Source organism: Nematolebias whitei, chromosome 18, assembly GCF_014905685.2.
Source record: "Nematolebias whitei isolate Nwh7 chromosome 18, NemWhi1, whole genome shotgun sequence".
NCBI classification, from domain to species: domain Eukaryota; kingdom Metazoa; phylum Chordata; class Actinopteri; order Cyprinodontiformes; family Rivulidae; genus Nematolebias; species Nematolebias whitei.
In genome coordinates, this window is record NC_056515.1 from 31,028,044 (window position 1) to 31,046,857 (window position 18,814).

The 18,814-nt window shown below is 39.1% G+C and overlaps 1 protein-coding gene across 3 annotated transcripts in view; it reads right to left on the bottom strand.

Moving 5' to 3' along the window:
• LOC119424852 (spermatid perinuclear RNA binding protein) overlaps positions 1-18,814 on the bottom strand; it is a 101,934-nt gene that overhangs the window by 47,894 nt on the left and 35,226 nt on the right. For all 3 annotated transcript variants that reach the window (XM_037692360.1, XM_037692359.1, XM_037692358.1), the window contains exon 3: positions 157-331. In XM_037692360.1, the coding sequence (XP_037548288.1) occupies positions 157-159 (3 nt within the window). In that variant the 5' untranslated portion in view covers positions 160-331. The remainder of the gene's footprint in view (positions 1-156; positions 332-18,814) is intronic.

Consider the following 18,814-nt stretch of genomic DNA (forward strand, 5'->3'; position numbering starts at 1 on the left):
GATGCACACTGTCTGCTGTCATGTGTATAACAACTTATCAGATTGAACTTCTCGGCCCTCTTGACTGCAAGAGTCATTTCTCTACAGGGTATAATCCACTGTAGAACACCCACGCACAAACCTCCAGCACCTATACAACAACACTGAATGTATTACCATGCCTGCAGGAGGAAGGGGTCACTTGTTTCCTTCCTGCTTGCTTGACGCCCACTTCTGGACTTGTTGGGCGTGTGGTGATGTGCAAGGTTGCTCGTCAGGATGTTGGTGACGGCCTGTTCTTGCTCCTCATGTGCTTTTTTTCTGATTCTGGCTCCTCTGCAAATGTTATTTTCTAATGAACAGAAAAAAAAGAGAAACAGAAGGACATTTTTTTTTTAAATATAGCAAGGATATGTCATCGGTGAAGCGTGTACGTCTACCACACAAAAAAGGCCAATGTTTTTAACAAAAATAAAACAGTGAACAAACACTGCAAAGCAGATTTGAAAAGTGTAACAAGGCCCTAAATGCATCGAATTGCTCCTTCAGGGCTCGTCTCTGTGGTGTACCCTTAACATTAGGTATTTATTGTTGCCTGTGTAGTCTTTAATTTATTGAAAACAGTTTTGTACTTCTGGTGGGAACAGTGTACCCATGTTTACTAGTACTAAAAATGACCCTGATGGAGTAAACAATGGGTTCAACAGGAAATGTATCAGGTAAGTAAATTTATTTCAGCTGCTCCCTTTTTCAGGAGTTGCCACAGCGAGCAAACTTGTATGAAAGATTTCAAGGTCAAGGTTTCTTCATTGTCATTTGCATCATATGTGGTACATGTGGTGGAACGAAATTGTGTGCACAGGGTCCTAGTTATATTCCATAAACCATAAAAAAAAAACGGTAATAAGGTTTAAGATATGAACTAAGAAATATGCTAAACGAAAGGCTACCGCATACTCGGGCGTACTGTGTGTACTCTGTGAGCCGCGCAGGCACTGCACAGCTCCGCAGGCAAGGGGCGTTTACCTTCGGTAGAAATTGAGGTCGCCAATTGGTCATTTGCTTACACGTCTACTGGATTGAATGACAGGTCGCAAAAAAAAAAAAGAGAGCTAGCGGCGGCCCTGGGTAGAGGCAGCTGGCAACACAGGAGCAGTGGCAGCAGTGTTCTGTGTTTATATGTTGTTAATATAAAGCTCTAAAAAAACAGAGCGCTGGCCCTGCAGCCCACACATCAGACCAGCCCACTCTCCAGACCCTCCCGCAGCCACGCTGGACCTGATTTAATTTGTTCGTGGCAAATTTCTTCATTTCTCACAATTTCAGTCATGGCGTCAATGGACGAGGAGGAAGAGATCGCTTGCCTCTTAGCAAAAAAAATAAATAAAAAAAGGCCATTAAACCAAACCAGGGATGAAGAAGGGGAATTTAATACATCGGTGTCACATACAAAACAGTCTGGCGCCAGGCAGTTTATTGTGCGACACAGAGTACGCGTACGCGTACGCGATCGTAAAAATTGATCTTTGCGTGGACGTGGCTAGCGGACGTCCACTTCGAGTCTGCGTTGAGTCTAATCGGGTATACGCAGACCTCTGCCGAGTGAAGTATGCTCGAGTATGTGGGAGCCTTAAGAATACGCTAAGCTCCAATAGTACAAAAACAATACGCCAAACAATAGCAGCACGGCAATTGTTTTACGCAAGATGCCCTTCCTGATGCAACCTGGGCTCAAACCCGCAAGCTCATGACTACAAGACTACGGCACTGACCACCAAGCTAACGCAGCATGCACCTTTTACTACTTGGGAACATAAATGTACCTTCAGGGCCCTCAAAAAAGTACACATGGTTATCTTGAGGTCTAATTTCCCACCCTTGAGTGTGCAAAGTTCAAACTGTACCATGGGTGACGAACATGTACCTCTTCTGTACCCTTGTTTTTGATTGCATACCAACAGCCCTGCAGAGCTTAGCTTCACCAACCTTTTAACTTCACATTATTCCCTCTCAGTTCACTCACACACAATCATCTCCGCAGGGGTGGAGAGGTCTGTCCTCGTGTAACAGATCTGAGAGAATGGCTGATCTGTCTGTGCACAGACAGTTGTGGGTACACAGACATGTGTGTGAGGACCCACACAAGCCCTCTTTTATATTTCATGAACTGGCAGGGTTCTCAGGGAGGGGGACGTAACACAAATGTACTTGTTTTCATTCACTGGGTTACACACTTGAAACTAATATACACCTCTTTATTTTAATTACGAGGACTAAAGCAAACCTGTGAGCTGCTTTTCTTTTCTTCTATGCCTGGAAAAACAAATTGGTAAGCCCAAATACAAAATATTGGCGTTGATTAAATGGTAAAAGTATAATAAACAATACTGTATATTTTAAAAAACGTTTTATTATCAAAACCTATTGAAAATAAATACCTTGCACAACATAAAGCCCTTGGCGCATGGGTTGGGAATCACCTTGCAGCTCCAACAATTTAACTGAGTTATAGCCATTTTTGTAATTGGCTGCAGAAGCCATCTTGAATGGGGTTGACTGGAAAAGTTAATCAGTTGTAGGTGTACATCAGGTGATTACGCTCAGAGTTTTATAAAATTTGTCTAATGCTGCAGAGAGATATTTGGCTAACAGACAAAGGCAATAACATTATCGCATGACTTTCGAAGCGAATGAAGAGGAATAAAGGAAAAACGGGAAAAGGTGAGATGCAGTGATTTATTATTGAAATTAGATAAAAGTGAACAGGGTCTGTATGGCTACAAACTGGAACATGCAGAACAGAATGAATGGGCAGAAGAGGAGAAGCGCATTTATACTGTGAGCTATGAGACAAGTACAAAGTGGGGGACAGAGTGGAATCGGATAAGCAACAACAGCAGATATTGAGCTAACCCCTCGGGCAGACTCCAGCAGAAAGTGCTGCTCATTTTCTCTGCAGCTCTGCCTCTCTAAGCTGCTGGCCTCAGGCCCGCCACCATGACAATTACCTCCTCAACACACCTGGCAGCCGCTGCGTCTCACGACTTGTGTCTTACCTTCAAGACAGCGCACTTTGCTGGAGGCGGGCGAGCGTTTATCCAACGTGACTTGGCCACTTAAGATCGTATTCACATGATTTTAAGTAGGAGCGCCCAAACACAGACACAGACACCTAGCCAAGAGGCATAATAGCAGTGTGCCAGCACTCGTTCGATTTCCGTTATCAAAACAATTCAGTGATAAACAACAACGCCAATTTCATCTCTTGGTCTTTTACCCATGGGGCTCCCCACAAATTAAAATCAAGTCTACAGCAATGACAAATACACCACAGTTTATATTTGAATATTATAAAAGAAATGGAACATTTTGAAAGTCAAATCTTAAATGAACTGGAGGTCTAGCAATCCTTGAAGGAATGGCTATCACTAGCTGCATTTCATCGTAGAGTTTTAAACTAAGAACATTTTACGATGATTGGGAATAAAGTCAAAGCTATTTTGATCAAGCCATGTATAAGACATTAAACTCAACCTGATGCGATATTGCAAGATATTCTGTGATCTGTTAGCGCTTAAAGTGTTCATTAAGGATAACTTTTCCATTACCATACCAAATGTTAACTATTTTAGCTCGAGTTATAGACATTTCTGGATTTGCTAGGATTACTTTTCTGTGGCATGCATTCAGTATGCAGATTGTCTTCTGTGATCCATTGGGATATAAAGTAAAGTGGGTTTTGCATGCACGACTGCATGTTGTCTGAAAACGCATTGTGCCTGTTTGTTCATAAACCCGTCAGTGCTTTTGTCAATCGATTATCACATTTATTGCAACATCATACCACAATTTTCTATTTCACCAGAATCCACGCACCATTTTTCCTATTCCTCTAATTTCCCCACCATGCAGGCTGGTCATTAAACTGTGATTGTGTGTTATTCTCTGGAGAATGAGAGGAGGAAAACTGGCAGAAGCCCTTCCTCATTAACGCTGGTGGTGGCTCACGAACATTAATATGTGCACACAGGCAAGTATAGACTATTACAAGGAACACACACACACAGACACACACACACACACACACACAATAAGGCATGCACTCAGACACCAAAATCCCCATTAACTCAATCTTGTCCTGTGGTTATTGCATATATTTCTCCAATAATTTTATGCATAAGGGAAATTGCACACCTGTGCTGTGTCTTTCCTTCACCATTCAGGCCGAGGAAAAGAATAAAACTGATACGGGAACGATGACAGAATCTGCTGAAAAAGCTGTAATTTTCACCTTTCTCATCCGATAACCATCAAACTAGATGAACAGTGGTGGAGTGACAGAAGACAGAGAAGTGAGGCAAAGACGCGGCGCTAATTAGTGTTGGCAGAGCTTATTTTTTCTTTAAGAGTTCAGATTTAGTTCCTGCCTGTCATAATACAATTAGACTATCAGAAAACAGTGGCATCTGTTTCTTCACACTAACAATCTTAATCAAAAGTTTGGCTTTTGTAAAACAGCAGCCGAACTTTTGATTGGTACTTGTCAAGTTCCTCTAAATTTTTTGTATTTGTTTCATTTATCTTCCAGCATTTTCTTAAGTGACACAGATCAAACCCTCTTTCAAGGCCCCACCACAACCCCCAATTCGGACATTTATTTTACAGCTGAAATGTTGTCCGAGTGCATGCGTAACCAGAGTGATTAACTGCCTTTTAATTGACATGTGGTTGACTCCGGGGTTATCTGTGTTACCATGTCTACATCTGGGAAAACATCTGCAATAAGTGTGTGTTAATTAAACAAGCCACACACGCACCTACACATATGCAAACAATGAAAATTCTCAGTCCAGTTGCAAAAAAAAACAACCAGAAAAGAAGGGGAATTACGCCCTGATACGCCACCTCTGTTAGGGGGGTGTAAAGAGGCGGTGCAGGCCGAGTGATCTGTCCGTTTGCTCAATCTATTTCTCAGCATGAGACAGCAGTGCAGAGAGGGATGGAGACAAAAGTCACAAACACAGTTACATGAAGGCGCAGGGAGAGCCTGAGGAGCTCAGGAGGAGGGGTGTGTGTGTGTGAATAAAATATACTGGGGACTCGTTTATGACTGCAGGGAAGATGTCAGAGAAAACCTTCTGCATGATAAAAAGTCGACAATCATCAGAGTGCTGCTCCTCTTAAAGATCCACATGGAAAATTTAATAAAGATGGTGATCTACAAATTCTCTATGCACTTTCTTCCATGGCGGTTTATTTTTCTCATAAGTACACCAATTATTCCCAGCTCTTTTTTTTTGTTTTATACTTTACAACTTAAGTTACTTTTTACAACTATTTTTATGCCAAGGGAACACTTAATTCCTCCATATTTTCATCATTAGTGACTTTTAGTGACATAGAGGAGTGGTGGTGCAGAGGTTAGAGAAAACGGGCCTGTGATCGGAAAGTTGCAGGTTCAACTCCCAGTACTGTCAACATCAAAATGTGTGTGGAAAAGGTGAAACACCCACACCTGTCTCCACCCTCATTTGCCCCACTCTGGGCCCCTGAGCAAGGCCCTTAACCATTTGCTCCTAAAAACAGGTCTCTTTTGAAAAGGAGTCCTCATGACTCAGTGAGACTACCTGTATAAATAAAAGGTAAATAAAATTTAAAAAAACACATCCAGTTTTTTAGGACTTCAGTCCTGACAGGGAGTTTACTTTCCAATAACAACCTATTTTCTTTCAGCAATAAACAATTTGCTACTCTGGCATAAACACATTCTTCGTAGATAAAACAGATGGAGCTTCAAATATATATTCGTTAAAATTAAGGCAGCATTTCCTTTCCCGATAAGACGCAAGAAGAAAACAGTAACAGTAACCATGGCGCAAAGCAACTCATGGGAGAGAGGTACAAATACTCTGCTTCCCCAAAGGGTTTCGATCTGCACAAATTAACACCACCAATAAAAACTGAAACCCTCAAAGGTGTGAGTGCTCATGCATTTGTCACATGCATCCTTTATAGTTGAGACGTGACATTAAGGATGTTATCTGCATTATGTCTCATTAATGCAGGACTCTGCAGCAGGTCCAACGTGCGCTGGAAGGATATTAGAACAAAAGGACACCTGGGGGTTTATATGTAAACTCACATATTAGACATTCCCTATCAATTCCTAGTTTAATTTCTCTCAAAGACCAAAGAGGCATGGATTTACTGCATCTAATTTAGACTAATTTGTAGTTTATTTCACCATCCCGGTCTCCTTTAAACATAAAAAGTATAATTACCAGGTATGCCGACTGCAGCGCTCAAACGTCGTCATGAAACAGTCGATTAAAACATAGTAAAACTTTTAACAACAGCTCTTAACTGCCTGCTGATTTTTATTAAGGCTTCATTTTTATTCAAAACTGTTTTACACCTAAAAGTCACTGAACAATATTTTGATCCCATACAAGATTTATTCATATAACTTCTAATAAGTTTGATTGCACTGTAATCGTACATTAGTGTGGCGGGGGGTGAGATCGTTGTGACATTTTGTCTTTCATTCTTTCTTTCATTATTGCTACCTGCAGAAGGCGGAACAATAATTTTTCTGCTTGCATCTCTGTGTGTGTGTGTAATGTTAGCAAAATATCTTGTGAACCACTGAACACGTATTTGTGACAATCTTTGGATGTATTTCAAGAACTGATTCACTCAACCCAATTCAAGATGGCTGCAACAGTCAACTAAACCTAGAAGACACAAAAATGATTATGTCAATCAGTTAAACTGATAATGTACAAAACCTTAGTGTAATAGCAGCCTAGGTCTGTCATACCACATAATCTGAAGGTGGCATCTTGTAGTATCGCACAAGATTGTGCAATATTACACAGATATGTGCAATGTTATTTTCAGCGTTCAACGAAAACGGCAGCGACTCATTTCTCAACACAAGATGATCTTAGTTCAAAAGGTAATGGGTGCAATATATGCAATAAGTAATATGTTTTTAATCTTGACGGACAAAAACTAAAAACAATAGCTCTGTCGTTTCTCAAATTTTACAGCTGTGGCATATATTTGGAACAACTCAAGTGGACAGAACATTTATTTATAAATGCCTTAAAACCATATTTTTAGAGAAAGAGTTGTAAGCTCAATCATCCAGGTAGATAACAACAACAAAGGTTAAATCGTGTCGTCTGGACCAGGTTCTTTAAGTGAGAAATGTTTCGTCCCCCATCCAGACGACTTCCTCAGTCTGCGGCCTGCCAACCAAATCTGTCTGGATCTGGTAGCCTTCACTGCTGTGTTTCAAGCCAACCTCCTGTTGGAATCTCAAAAGTAGGCTAAACACACCCATCCAAAACAATCATTCATCGTACACAACAATCAAATATTTGAGGCCAGATGGCCAACTTGCTGCTCACAGAAACAGCCTGAGGACAACCAAGGCCGAAGTGGTTCAGAAAAAGTGTTGTAAGCTTAATAATCCAGGTAGATAACAACAAAAAAAAAGGTTAAATCTGGACCAGTTTCTTTCAGTGAAAAACGTTTCGTCCCCCATCCAGAGGACTTCCTCAGTCTACGTAAACTGAACTACTGACCTACTTTTGAGATTCCAGCAGGAGGTTGGCTTGAAACAGCAGTGAAGACTACCTGTGGGACAGACCTGGTTGGCAGGCCGTAGACTGAGGAAGTCCTCTTGATGGGGGATGAAACGTTTCTCACTTAAAGAAACTGGTCCAGATGACACGATTTAACCTTTTTTGATGAAGCTTTTAGATTTGTTTACACTTTTGTTTGCTTGAGGCTTTGCATTACGACTGAGTTCATAACTGACTGAAGCCGTTAGACGGAGTAGTTTCCTTTAAACTATTAAAGAGCATTAGAGCATGCCTCTTCTTAGTCTACATTTAAAATGAAAATGTTAGCATAGATGAACAGATTGCTTTAATCAGTTTTCAAAAACAAGCCTGCATGGATTTATAGCAGACATACACCCATTTCACTCACACACTTACATTTACACACAAGCATATATAAAAGCAATTACTTGTCCTACTGACTAGGACACTGATTTCCCTACGGATTTCCTCTCACCCACCGACTCTGCTTCAATTCATTTTTAGTCTCATTCTTTTATGTTTACAGTCTGTTATTAGGTCTATATTCAGTCTCGGTTCTCTCGGTGTAACGTTGCATTGTCACCACGTGCAAATTTGGTTGCGAATGCTTTGTCCTCTGTTCTGGGATTATGTTAATATTTTAAAGGCAGAATTTTTAGGAATTAAACATCAATTCTGCAGCAGACTGTAAAGGCGGCATCACAGCCAGCGACTCACATCTGGTATAAAATACAGTGAAAGATTTTATGTTTGTAAGAGACGTTGGCAAAATCGTTAGTCTAGTTTTGTTTTTTTAATACATCAAGGTAAGTTAATTTTTTTTTACAACTGTACAACAAAACTACAAACTATAGACTTTTTCTTTTTTTAAGTGTATTAACTACCTAGAGAAATCTTTTTTTATGCCCTGCACATGTAATGTTTGTTTTGTAAGTTTTGATCCCATTACTATCTAAAACATGTTCAGGTGCGGTCCAGAAGAGGTCAGAGCTCAGACTATTGGCAGAAGGCAGAGAAAATGCTGATGTTGCTTCTGGGACGAAAAATAGATAACACTTACAGGGCGGCGTAACTCCTCCTGATCGATTGGTAAAATAGAGGGAGGTGTGCACAGTGTGTGTATGGTTATCCATCCATTTATCCACCCATCTATTCATACATACATAAATACATCAAGTTAGTATGCAGCATTTAGTCCACATCATGTCAACGGTGTGTACCGTCCTGTGTCAGTGTGAGGAATAAATAGACTATCACTATGACAGAACTGAGCCATGCTACAACTGTGTGTGTGTTTGTGGTTGTGTGTACTTGTAGGATCCTGCTGTGCTGATTTCAGCAGGAACAGATGGTCCTGCCACTGCTCTGCCGAAGCAGCACAGTAGTCTGTGACTTGTGTGTGTGCATACAGAATGCGTGTATATGTCCCGCAAACTGTCTCCTTCGTTTTTCTGCAAGTCTTATGCAGCAACGCCTCCACTTCCTAGCAGTTTTACATAGTGCTGCACTCACACATGGACACACCGACACCAGCTGTAGCAGTGTCAGTGACATCTTAGTGGTCTTTGGCCTACTTGTCTCCTCAAATGACACTTAGCAGTGAAGAGCCTTTCAAGCGGGATTAAATGCTAAGCATGTTTGCAAACACAAAAAAAGCTGTCACACCTGTACAGCTTTGTGCGTTTGTGTGTGCGTGCGTACAGATACATTAGTGCATATTGAAATTAGGTTACATAGATTTGTATTAAGTTTTAACTGTCTTTCTGAAACAAAATCACCAGCAATATGCAAAAAGTTACAATAAAATATATTATTAATGGTCAATAAAGCATAAAGTTGTAGCTTTCCATTGAGGGATTAAAGCACCATAATCCCCAAGCTGGTCTCCAAGTTCACCACAGTGGGCATGGAGAAGTCCCTCTGCTGCTGGATACTGGACTTCCTCATCAACAGACCACAGGCAGTGAGAATTGGCTGTCACCTCTCCTCCACACTAGTCCTCAGCACCGGTACACCTCAGGGCTGTGTCCTAAGTCCACTCCTGTACCCACTATTTAACATAACTGTACCACAAAGCACAGCTCTAACGTCATCCTCAAGTATGCTGATGACACCACCATCTTGGGCCTCATCACCAACAATGATGAGTGCCTACAGAGATGAGGTGAAATCACTGACCAGCTAGTGTCAGGAAAATAACCACTCTCTAAATGTCAGCAAAACAAAAGAGATGATAGTGGACTTCAGGAAACAGCGTGGAGGCCAGAACTTCCCCATCACCATAAACAATGTTGAGGTGGAGCAGGTCAGCAACTTCAAGTTCCTCTGCGTTCACATTACTGAGGATCTGTCCTGGACTTTACATACAGACACTGTGGTCAAGAAAGCCTGACAAAGACAACTTCCTAAGAAGACTAAAGACGTTTGGTACAAACACCAGCATCCTCACCAACTTTTATGGGTGCACCATTAAGAGCCTGCTGACATGCTGCATCACAGGGTGGTATGGGAACAGCACCAATCAGAGCCAGAAAACACTACAGAGGGTGGTGCAAACAGCAGAGGACATCACTGGTAGCGGTCTCCACACCATCCAGGACATCTACCACAGCCGATGTCTGTGTAAAGCACGCAGCATTATTAAGGATCACACGCACCCAGCACAAGGACTCTTATACCCTCAGGCATACGATATAGGAGTCTGTCATCATGTACAAAAAGACTAAAGGACAGCTATTAACCACAAGCTGTCAGATTACTATACTCTCGCTAAATAACACTGAACAACTGGCAATAACATTGCACCAAGCCACATCTGTGACAACTAATATGACTAATATTAGCTTGTGAAAGCTAAAATGTTAATTATTTATTGCTGCTGCAGTTTGTGGCTGTATCAAGACTGATACTATAGGCTGTATCATGTATGATACAGTATCCATGTATCTACCTTACCATCATAATTCAATTTCAATGTCACTACCTGTGCAATAACCTGTTCAAATTCCTCCTGTTTGCACCGTTATATTCTACCATGTTGTTGTTTACGTTCTCTCTTTAGGACCTTGTAAATATTATAATTACTTTTTCACTTGTGGTACTTTATTTTTGTAACCTTAGTGTACGCTTTAGTATTTCTTGCTTATTTGTTCTTTGATATATATATATTTTTTTTAGTCAAATTGGTTCTTCTCATCCTAAGCATTTCATTGTACTGTTAACCTTGTGTTAACTTGGATATGACAAATAAACACAACTTGAACTTCAAGGGACTTGCAGGGGAAAAGGTTGTAAACTGTAAAAACAAGATTCACACTCAACTGATGTGTTAAAAATGGTACTCATTGTAAATTAAAAATTATTGCAAATGCAGTATACTAGTTATATAGGTAAACAAACACACAAGATGGCAGTTGTTCAAAAATTTTTCTTAAAAGTTTTTATTTAAAAATACATTAATCATCAATATGAGAAAAAAAAACTGCAGATTTTGTTTCCTAATCTATTAATTATATTTAACTAGTCTTCATGGGGTTGCAAAGAGTACCTTTATTGTATTAAGTTAGTGTCAAGTTTTAAAGAAGTTGGGAAAAAACAGGTCACAAGCAGATAAAGTTAAATTATTTTAACAATTTACGTCAAAATTTGGGCTCAGTTATAAAATGAACACAGCATGCTGTGAGCCGTGTGCTCGTGAGGATAGCTAGGATTATCCAGATGTGGACTAATTCACTAATGGGCTTTGATTTACAAAGACGGGTTACTGTGTAAACAACAACAATCATTATTGAGCAACTCAGTGATGTGTCTGCTCTTATTTTGTAAAATCTGTCAAGTAAAACCATCTGACTGGAGACAGCTTTTATCACTTGAAGAAAAAAAACATTAACCACCATCAATTCGGGGAAAATACACAAGAAAACACACCAGCTTTTCTGCACTGGCTTCAAGTAATGATGTCAATATAGGAAAAAATACCAAAAATAAACAGGCAGATGAAACAACCCTGTTTATTCATTGCATGTTTAAGTGTGAGCTGCTTAACCAAGTTTCATCTACTCTATTTCAGTATTTCTTTAACATGAGCTTATCAAAGTGTCTTTTCAGTGCAGGTCCATTTGGGCAGTGTGCTCGATATGGCGGTGTCATTACACACTCCCTTCCTTTCTTCCGTTTGACTCAGGGGAGAAAAAAGGGGTAGAAAGTGAGAAAGGAAGGAAAGGGGATGGAGGAGCGGTGTGTGTGTGTGTGTGGATGATTTAATGGGGTTAGAGGAAAGTAGAAAGGAGGCTAGATGAGAGAATAAGGAATGGAAAGTGTAGCAGAATGCATGAAGCAGAAAAGGTGTACAGTATGTGAGGCTAAGGGGTTTGTGTCTGTGTTTATTTTGCAGTTCTGACATTAAAAACACAAAATCACGATGCCAAATTAAGAAGAAAATGTCAGTGTGGGGCTAATTTAAAGGCAAATACGGGAAATATCAGACAAGGTATGAGAAGAAATGGGGAACAAAGTGGGTGAAGTGATGAAATACTGAAGAAAAGTAGCTGAAACGTAGCTTGAAGAAGAATGAAGACTGCAACGTCAAAACAGATGAAGAAAGAGGAGGAACAGGAAGAGAGGAAACAGGAAGATAGCATGAGGCAGGGATAGTGTTGATGATGTCGATTACAAAATATTTAGGTCGTCTGCAAAACAAACATGAATAATAAAACAGGAGTAAAATGACATATTATAAAACTAAATTGTTTTCAAATTCAGCCTAATCATTTAGGCTGAATCTAAAGACATTCCCATTAAAGCCACAGCTTATTAAATTAGACTTTACCCACTTTTTAAGCTTTTTAAGTGTTTAGTTCATTAGTCAATAATAAAATTGAATATTGTTACATTTTTAAATAAATTAAATTTAAAAAAACTACAAACAGCCCTTAAAATCATTATGACTGACAGGACTAATATTGTCTTACGTATCAGCCCAATGTTCTTAGATTTTCAACTAGTTGTTCCAACATTCTCTAAAATTATTCTACTTTGTCACTTTGCATCATCATTTTTTTCTTTCACTTGTGTAAACTAATGGTAAAAACTTCAATAAAGTCAGTCATGGTTACTGACAAGCATCAGACGAAGGAAGAAACTTTTCAGAAACTGAGAAATTGTATGACAGATTTAAATCGTCAGCTGTGTTCTGGTGTTTCTTCTGCAAATCTATAACTAAACACTGAGGAGGGAAAAAAGAAAAATAATTTAAAAGCGGCAAACTCCATCTCACTGATTGTGCATTTGAACACAACCTTAAGGGAATGGAGGGAAAGTGAGCAAAAGAGATTCTTCCTCAACTCTCCCCTTTGGGAATGGTTACCATGGTTACAGATGCATTTTCAGCTGAATGTGGGACGGACGGAGATGGATAGAGAAAGGGGGTACAAACACTGGGAGTAGTAAAGATAAGATGGAGACAATCATCTGTAGTATCATGAGTAGTATATAGGTAAACAAACCAGTTCGACCCCTCCCCCTCCAAAAAAACCCTGCACATTCTGTGAAAATGCAGTGTAAATGCAGGAGTATTGAATGACAGCAAATATTTTAAGAAGCTTAAAGTGAATTAAAACATTAAAAGGCTAATGAGCAGAAAAATAATTGCAAATGTGCAGAACACGAGCTAAAATCAGCAAAGCTGTAGCTAAAATTAGCAAAACAAAATGTAAGAATAAAATTGGCAATACAGCTAAAATTACCTAAACTACAGCAAAATAAGAAAAAACTGCTAAATATTGTAAAAAAAATAATAATATCTATATATATATATTACATTAGTCAAACAGACGGTGGAGCTAAATTTAGCAAAACTGCAGCTAAAATCAAAATAGGTAAAAGCAGCAAAACACAAAATAAAAAGTAAAAGCATCAGCACATTATGAAAATATAGCTAAAAATAAATCACTACTAAATGATAAAATGAACAAAACCAGTGTTAACATTGGTAAAACAACAGGCACAATTTGTTAAATAAATACTAAAGCTATACTTGGTAAGACTTGGTAAAAGTCAAAAGGAGCAGAATGGTAGCTAAAACCTAAAGTAGCAATACAAGAGCTACAAGTACAAAGAAAACAACAACAACAACAACAACAACAACAACAACAACAACAATAACAACAACAACAATAACAATAATAATAATAATTTATACCACTATTTTCTATCAAGCTTAAGGTTTTGATACGTTTTCATTCGGCTGCTCCCTTCTGCAGGGGTCACCACAGCAACAGAGCTTGTGCTTCTGCTGACCCTTCTTGACATAACCTGGGCTCAAACCTGCAGCCTCATGGACTGTACTTATAAAGCGCCTTTCTATCTTATCAAGATACTCAAATCGCTTTAGACTATACAATCTGTGCCCTCATTTACCCATTCATACAGCACTCTACTAGATCTACACAAAGACTAATCAGTGATTTATCACATTCATGCACCGATGATGGGACACACATCGGAGGCAATGAGGGGTTCAGTGTCTTGCCCAGGGACACTTCGGCATGCGACTGCTGATGGACTCGAGCCCCCAACTCTTACATTAGAGGGTGACTGCTCTAACCAAGCTAGTACAGACCCCAAGGTTTTGACATATGAATGGTAGACCTGTCGCGGTAAACAATAAATCAATTAATCGCATGATGAATGAAAATTATCGACCTCATTTTCATTTACCGGCTTTATCATTTCTTCGTGTTCCTCTCTTTCTACTGAAGACACATCTCAACTCTGTTGCTCTTCACTGACCCCTCCCTTTCTCTTTTCTCTTTAAAATCTGTTTTAACCGTCCAAAATTGCATTTTTGGATCATTAAAAGCAGCTAAGCTGGGACGCTAAGCTACGAGCTAAGCTAACAGGCTGACCTCGGGAATAAACCTCCGTCTTGTCAAGCTCCAAAATTCACGGTTGAAACTCGTGCCTTGGTGTAAAAAGTTGTTTTTCTCTGCAAAAAGAAACTGAGAACTTGATTACTGATTTTTTTATTAAAAGGTTTGTGTGAAAAATGCTAGGCTAAGGAGCTGAAATCACCAAGCGTACGCCACGTCACCATGTCAGCCCATGTCACGTCAAGGACCCTCCCTCACATTTTTCTTAGAGACTCGCTGCTCATCCATCCTTTGGTTCAAACTGTTTTATACTGCCATCAGGTGGTCAAAAAAAGGTACTACACTCAAAACAAATCAACATTTCTTCTCATATATGACAATTAATTATGGTTAAATTTCAAACAATATTATCGTTTATCGCAATAATTTCAGAGACAGTTAATCGCCCAACAAAATTCGTTATCGCAACAAAAATGAACATAATGCACGTAGAAGCAATTTGATTACAAAGAAAAACTTACTGAATAAACTATAACCAGAAAAAATTGTGAATGGGTGAGCAATCACACAATTAAGAAAACTTAAAGGCTGAATGCAAGAACAGCACAAAATCATAGTGCGAAAAAACATGCAGGATGTTCAGTTACAGAAACTCATCTGTCATTTTAGCACTGCAGCGAGCAAGCTCACCGCAAGACACCTGATCTCCAGCAGGAAAACACATAAGGTGGCAGGATGAAGCAGTGACCTAAAGCACGGTCTAATGGAAAACGGAGACCAACGAGAACAAACAGCATCAAGAGTCTCTAAGATCTCAGCTTACAAGCAGACAATCAGAGTCCATCTATATTTCAACAGTTGTGGAAAACTGTCACAATGGGCTTTTCAGATCTTAGATTAGAGGAGGGCACTTTTAATGAGGGGGAGGGCAAACTGGGATCATGTTTACCAGCTGGTGGCCTAACTACAGTATCAGCTTAGGGCAATTTGTACAAAATCGGTGATGAACCTTGAAGTACAGTAACAAAACTGACAGACTTAAACCAAAATGTATCTTTTCCCTCCATCTTTCATGTTTTGTAGGGCACATATTTATTTATGCAAAGGAGTGTGCTTTAAAAACCTATTAGGGTGGCTCGCTTCACCTTCCTTCGAAATGTGTCTTTTGGGGAACATAACCTAGCTGGAGTCTGTTTCTCTGAACAGTGGGAGGGCAGAAATTGCGCTCAACGTGGAGGACGATTGTCTCGGTTTTTCTTCGCTATAACTTTGTCAATATTTGCATTAAGTGTAGCGCACACAGGATAAATACATTATTCATGGGAAACAAAGAGAAATACTTGTAAGAGCTTGTTCCGCATGACAGCATTGGACTTACTAAACATGCGTGTGTGTGTTCAGGGGGTTGAGTGAGTGTCACTGAGCGTTGGTGTGTAAGAAAGGGAGAGGGAGAGTGATGCGCTCACCAGCAAAGTCACTGCTTTTTCAAGGACACTGCGGCTGAAGGGGCAAGAAAGAGAAAAGGAGTGACACGCAAGAAGAAAGCAAGAAGAAGACGGGAAGATATAAAGACAGGAGCATCGTCTATTGGTGACAAGTGGAAAAAACCAACAGTTGTGAAGGCAACAAGAGAAAAGTAAAAAAAAAACTGTTTAGTGGAAGGGTAGTGGGAGCATCATTAAAAGGGCAACCTGGGAATTGCTTAAAACTTTCCCAGCACCTATTGGACTTTGTTTGTTAGCAAAATATCTCAAGTCACTTCACATATTTTAATAAAAAAATTCAGAATTTAATCACAGAGTGTACATCTACAACTGATCTTTTTTTTTTTTTCATGGATTCAACTTAATATATGATGGCCACAACAGCTTGAAGAAATGTTTAGAAAATATGCCATGAACTACTGGAGAAAATTTAATAAAACTCAAAAAATACATCTAGAACTAGGTCTGTCACAATAACAAATTTTGCTGGACGATTAATTGTCTCAGAAACTATTGCGATAAACGATAATATTGTTTGAAATTTGATAATTAGTAACTGTCAAATTTAATAAGAAATGTTAGTTAATTTTTGTATGTAGTATATTTTTTGACCACTGTATGGCAGTATAGGACTGTTTAAACCGAAGAATGGATAGTGAGGGAGCAAGCAGCGTATATCTAAGAAAAATGGAAGGGAGGACTCTTGACGTAACATGGGCTGACTCTCATTCCTGTTTTTCAGTTCTCAAAATGGTGGACGCTCGGTGTGGTTTGAGCTCTTTAGCATAGCATTTTTCACACAAAGTTTTTAATTAAAAAAAATCAGTAAACAAGTTCTCAGCTTCTTTTTGCAGAGAAAAACAACTTTTTAGACAAAGGCACGAGTTTCAACCTTGAATTTTGGAGCTTTGACAAGACTGAAGTTTTTTTCCCCCCCGAGGTTGGCCTGTTAGCTTAACTCGTAGCTTAGCTTCTCAGTTTAGCTTTTTTTAACCATCCAAAAACGCAATTTTGGATGGTTAAAACAGAGAAAAGACAAAGGGAGGGGTCAGTGAAGAGCACCGGAGTTGAGCCTTTTGTCATCCAGTGTCTTCAACAGAAACAGACACAAAGAAACGATAAAGCCAATAAATGAAAACAAGGTTGATCATTTTCATTTATCATGCGATTAATTGATTAATTGTTTATTGCAACAGGCCTATCTACAACTCATTAACTTTGAAGTCAACCCATATTGTGATGGCAACCATTGTTGAAGCTAGACAGAATAAAAACGGCAATAGCACAGTCAGTTTTGAAGATATTGAGCTAAAACTTTGTGTGGGAGTTGCTGAGAGTCATCCTCAACACATACTTTGAGCTACCCTCATCTATGATCTGCATTCCTTCAAGGAATTTTGGGTCTTCAAATTAAGTCTGTTTCAGTAAACATGAAAGTGAACCAGTTTATATTAGATTGAACTAAATGGAAGACGTGAACAAACAGGGAAACAGTTTGCTTTGTTCAAACCTGTTCAGCAGAACTCAGCTTGCTGATCAAGTGCTGATTCAGTTTTCACCAATGATCAATTGTTTTACCTTGTGTCTCATACGAGGCTAAATTTAAACATACGCCTGATATTTTGTCTCCGCAAGTTATTCAGTAATTCATAGACCTTAAAAATAATTAGTTCATACTAAATTGAGTGAATCAACTCCGACACACTACTGAAAAAATACTTCCTGCTGAGCTAAAGCTTCCTTTGAGTTATGGGAAGTGGAGAAGAGTAGTGGAGGATATTTTTCTGCATGGTCTCACCTGTAATTTGCTAAATCTCTATTTACACTGAAAAACATGCAGAGGGAGACCCCAAACACTCCCACTGAGATGATAGTGGGAAAGGTCACTGGGTGAGCTGCATGAAAACTACTTTACTACATAAGTAGGCGCTTACCAAAGCAGAGTGTGAACTCTGCAACCACTCAGACCACAAGCCCTGACTGACTGAGATTGAAAACATCTGTAATGATAACGGTGACAACAAGGCCACAAATTACTGAAGCATTTTGTTTTGTTTTACGAGTACGGCCACAGATAAGTGCGTGTGGGGTGTTCAAGGTTGGCGTTGTAAATTTAAACCATAGTTGTATATACACACTTGAAAGGGCACCACCAGTATTACGACAAGGTGTGAAATAGACACGGTCCCACTGCAAGATACAGTATCAGAGTCACGTTTTTCCTCAACTGAGTGTGAAAACAAAAAGTTTTACTGCAACCTTAGCACAGAAGGCAAATAGTGTTAGATTTAAAAAAAATAATCTCTATTATGAGGAATATTCAACTTATGAAAATAATAAAGCTCTTTATGATGAGACAATGAGTGAAGGATATCAGTCGTCGTGGACTGATATTACACCAAAACTCATACAAGATGCTGATGGTCCAGATCTTTTGTTTTAGAACAAAATAGATCATGTGAAGGCTTTAAAGAAATCTTTTGGTGTTTGTGATTCTCCTAAGCTTGGGATTTCAGTGTCCCTGAAGATTTTTAACCACAAGCTTCAGGGTATAGGTCAAAAGCTTAAAATGTAACCTTTCTTTATGTTTCTAAGTACACATTGTTTTTTTCACATCTCACAACTGCTTTAGCAGACTTATACACATTTTGGTACCAGACAAATTCATGCATATAATTTTAAATTTTCTTCCACTGGTAAAACGCGTAAAGAAAAAGTAAAAATTACATTATCATTACAGCAAAGCACAATACTTTATATTTAGATAAAAATAGTCGTCGGATAAAAAAAAAAATTCCAAAAGATTCTGTCAGCGACCAAAATTATTTTAAAATGTGTTTGCTTTTAACGAGTAGATGGATAAATCATT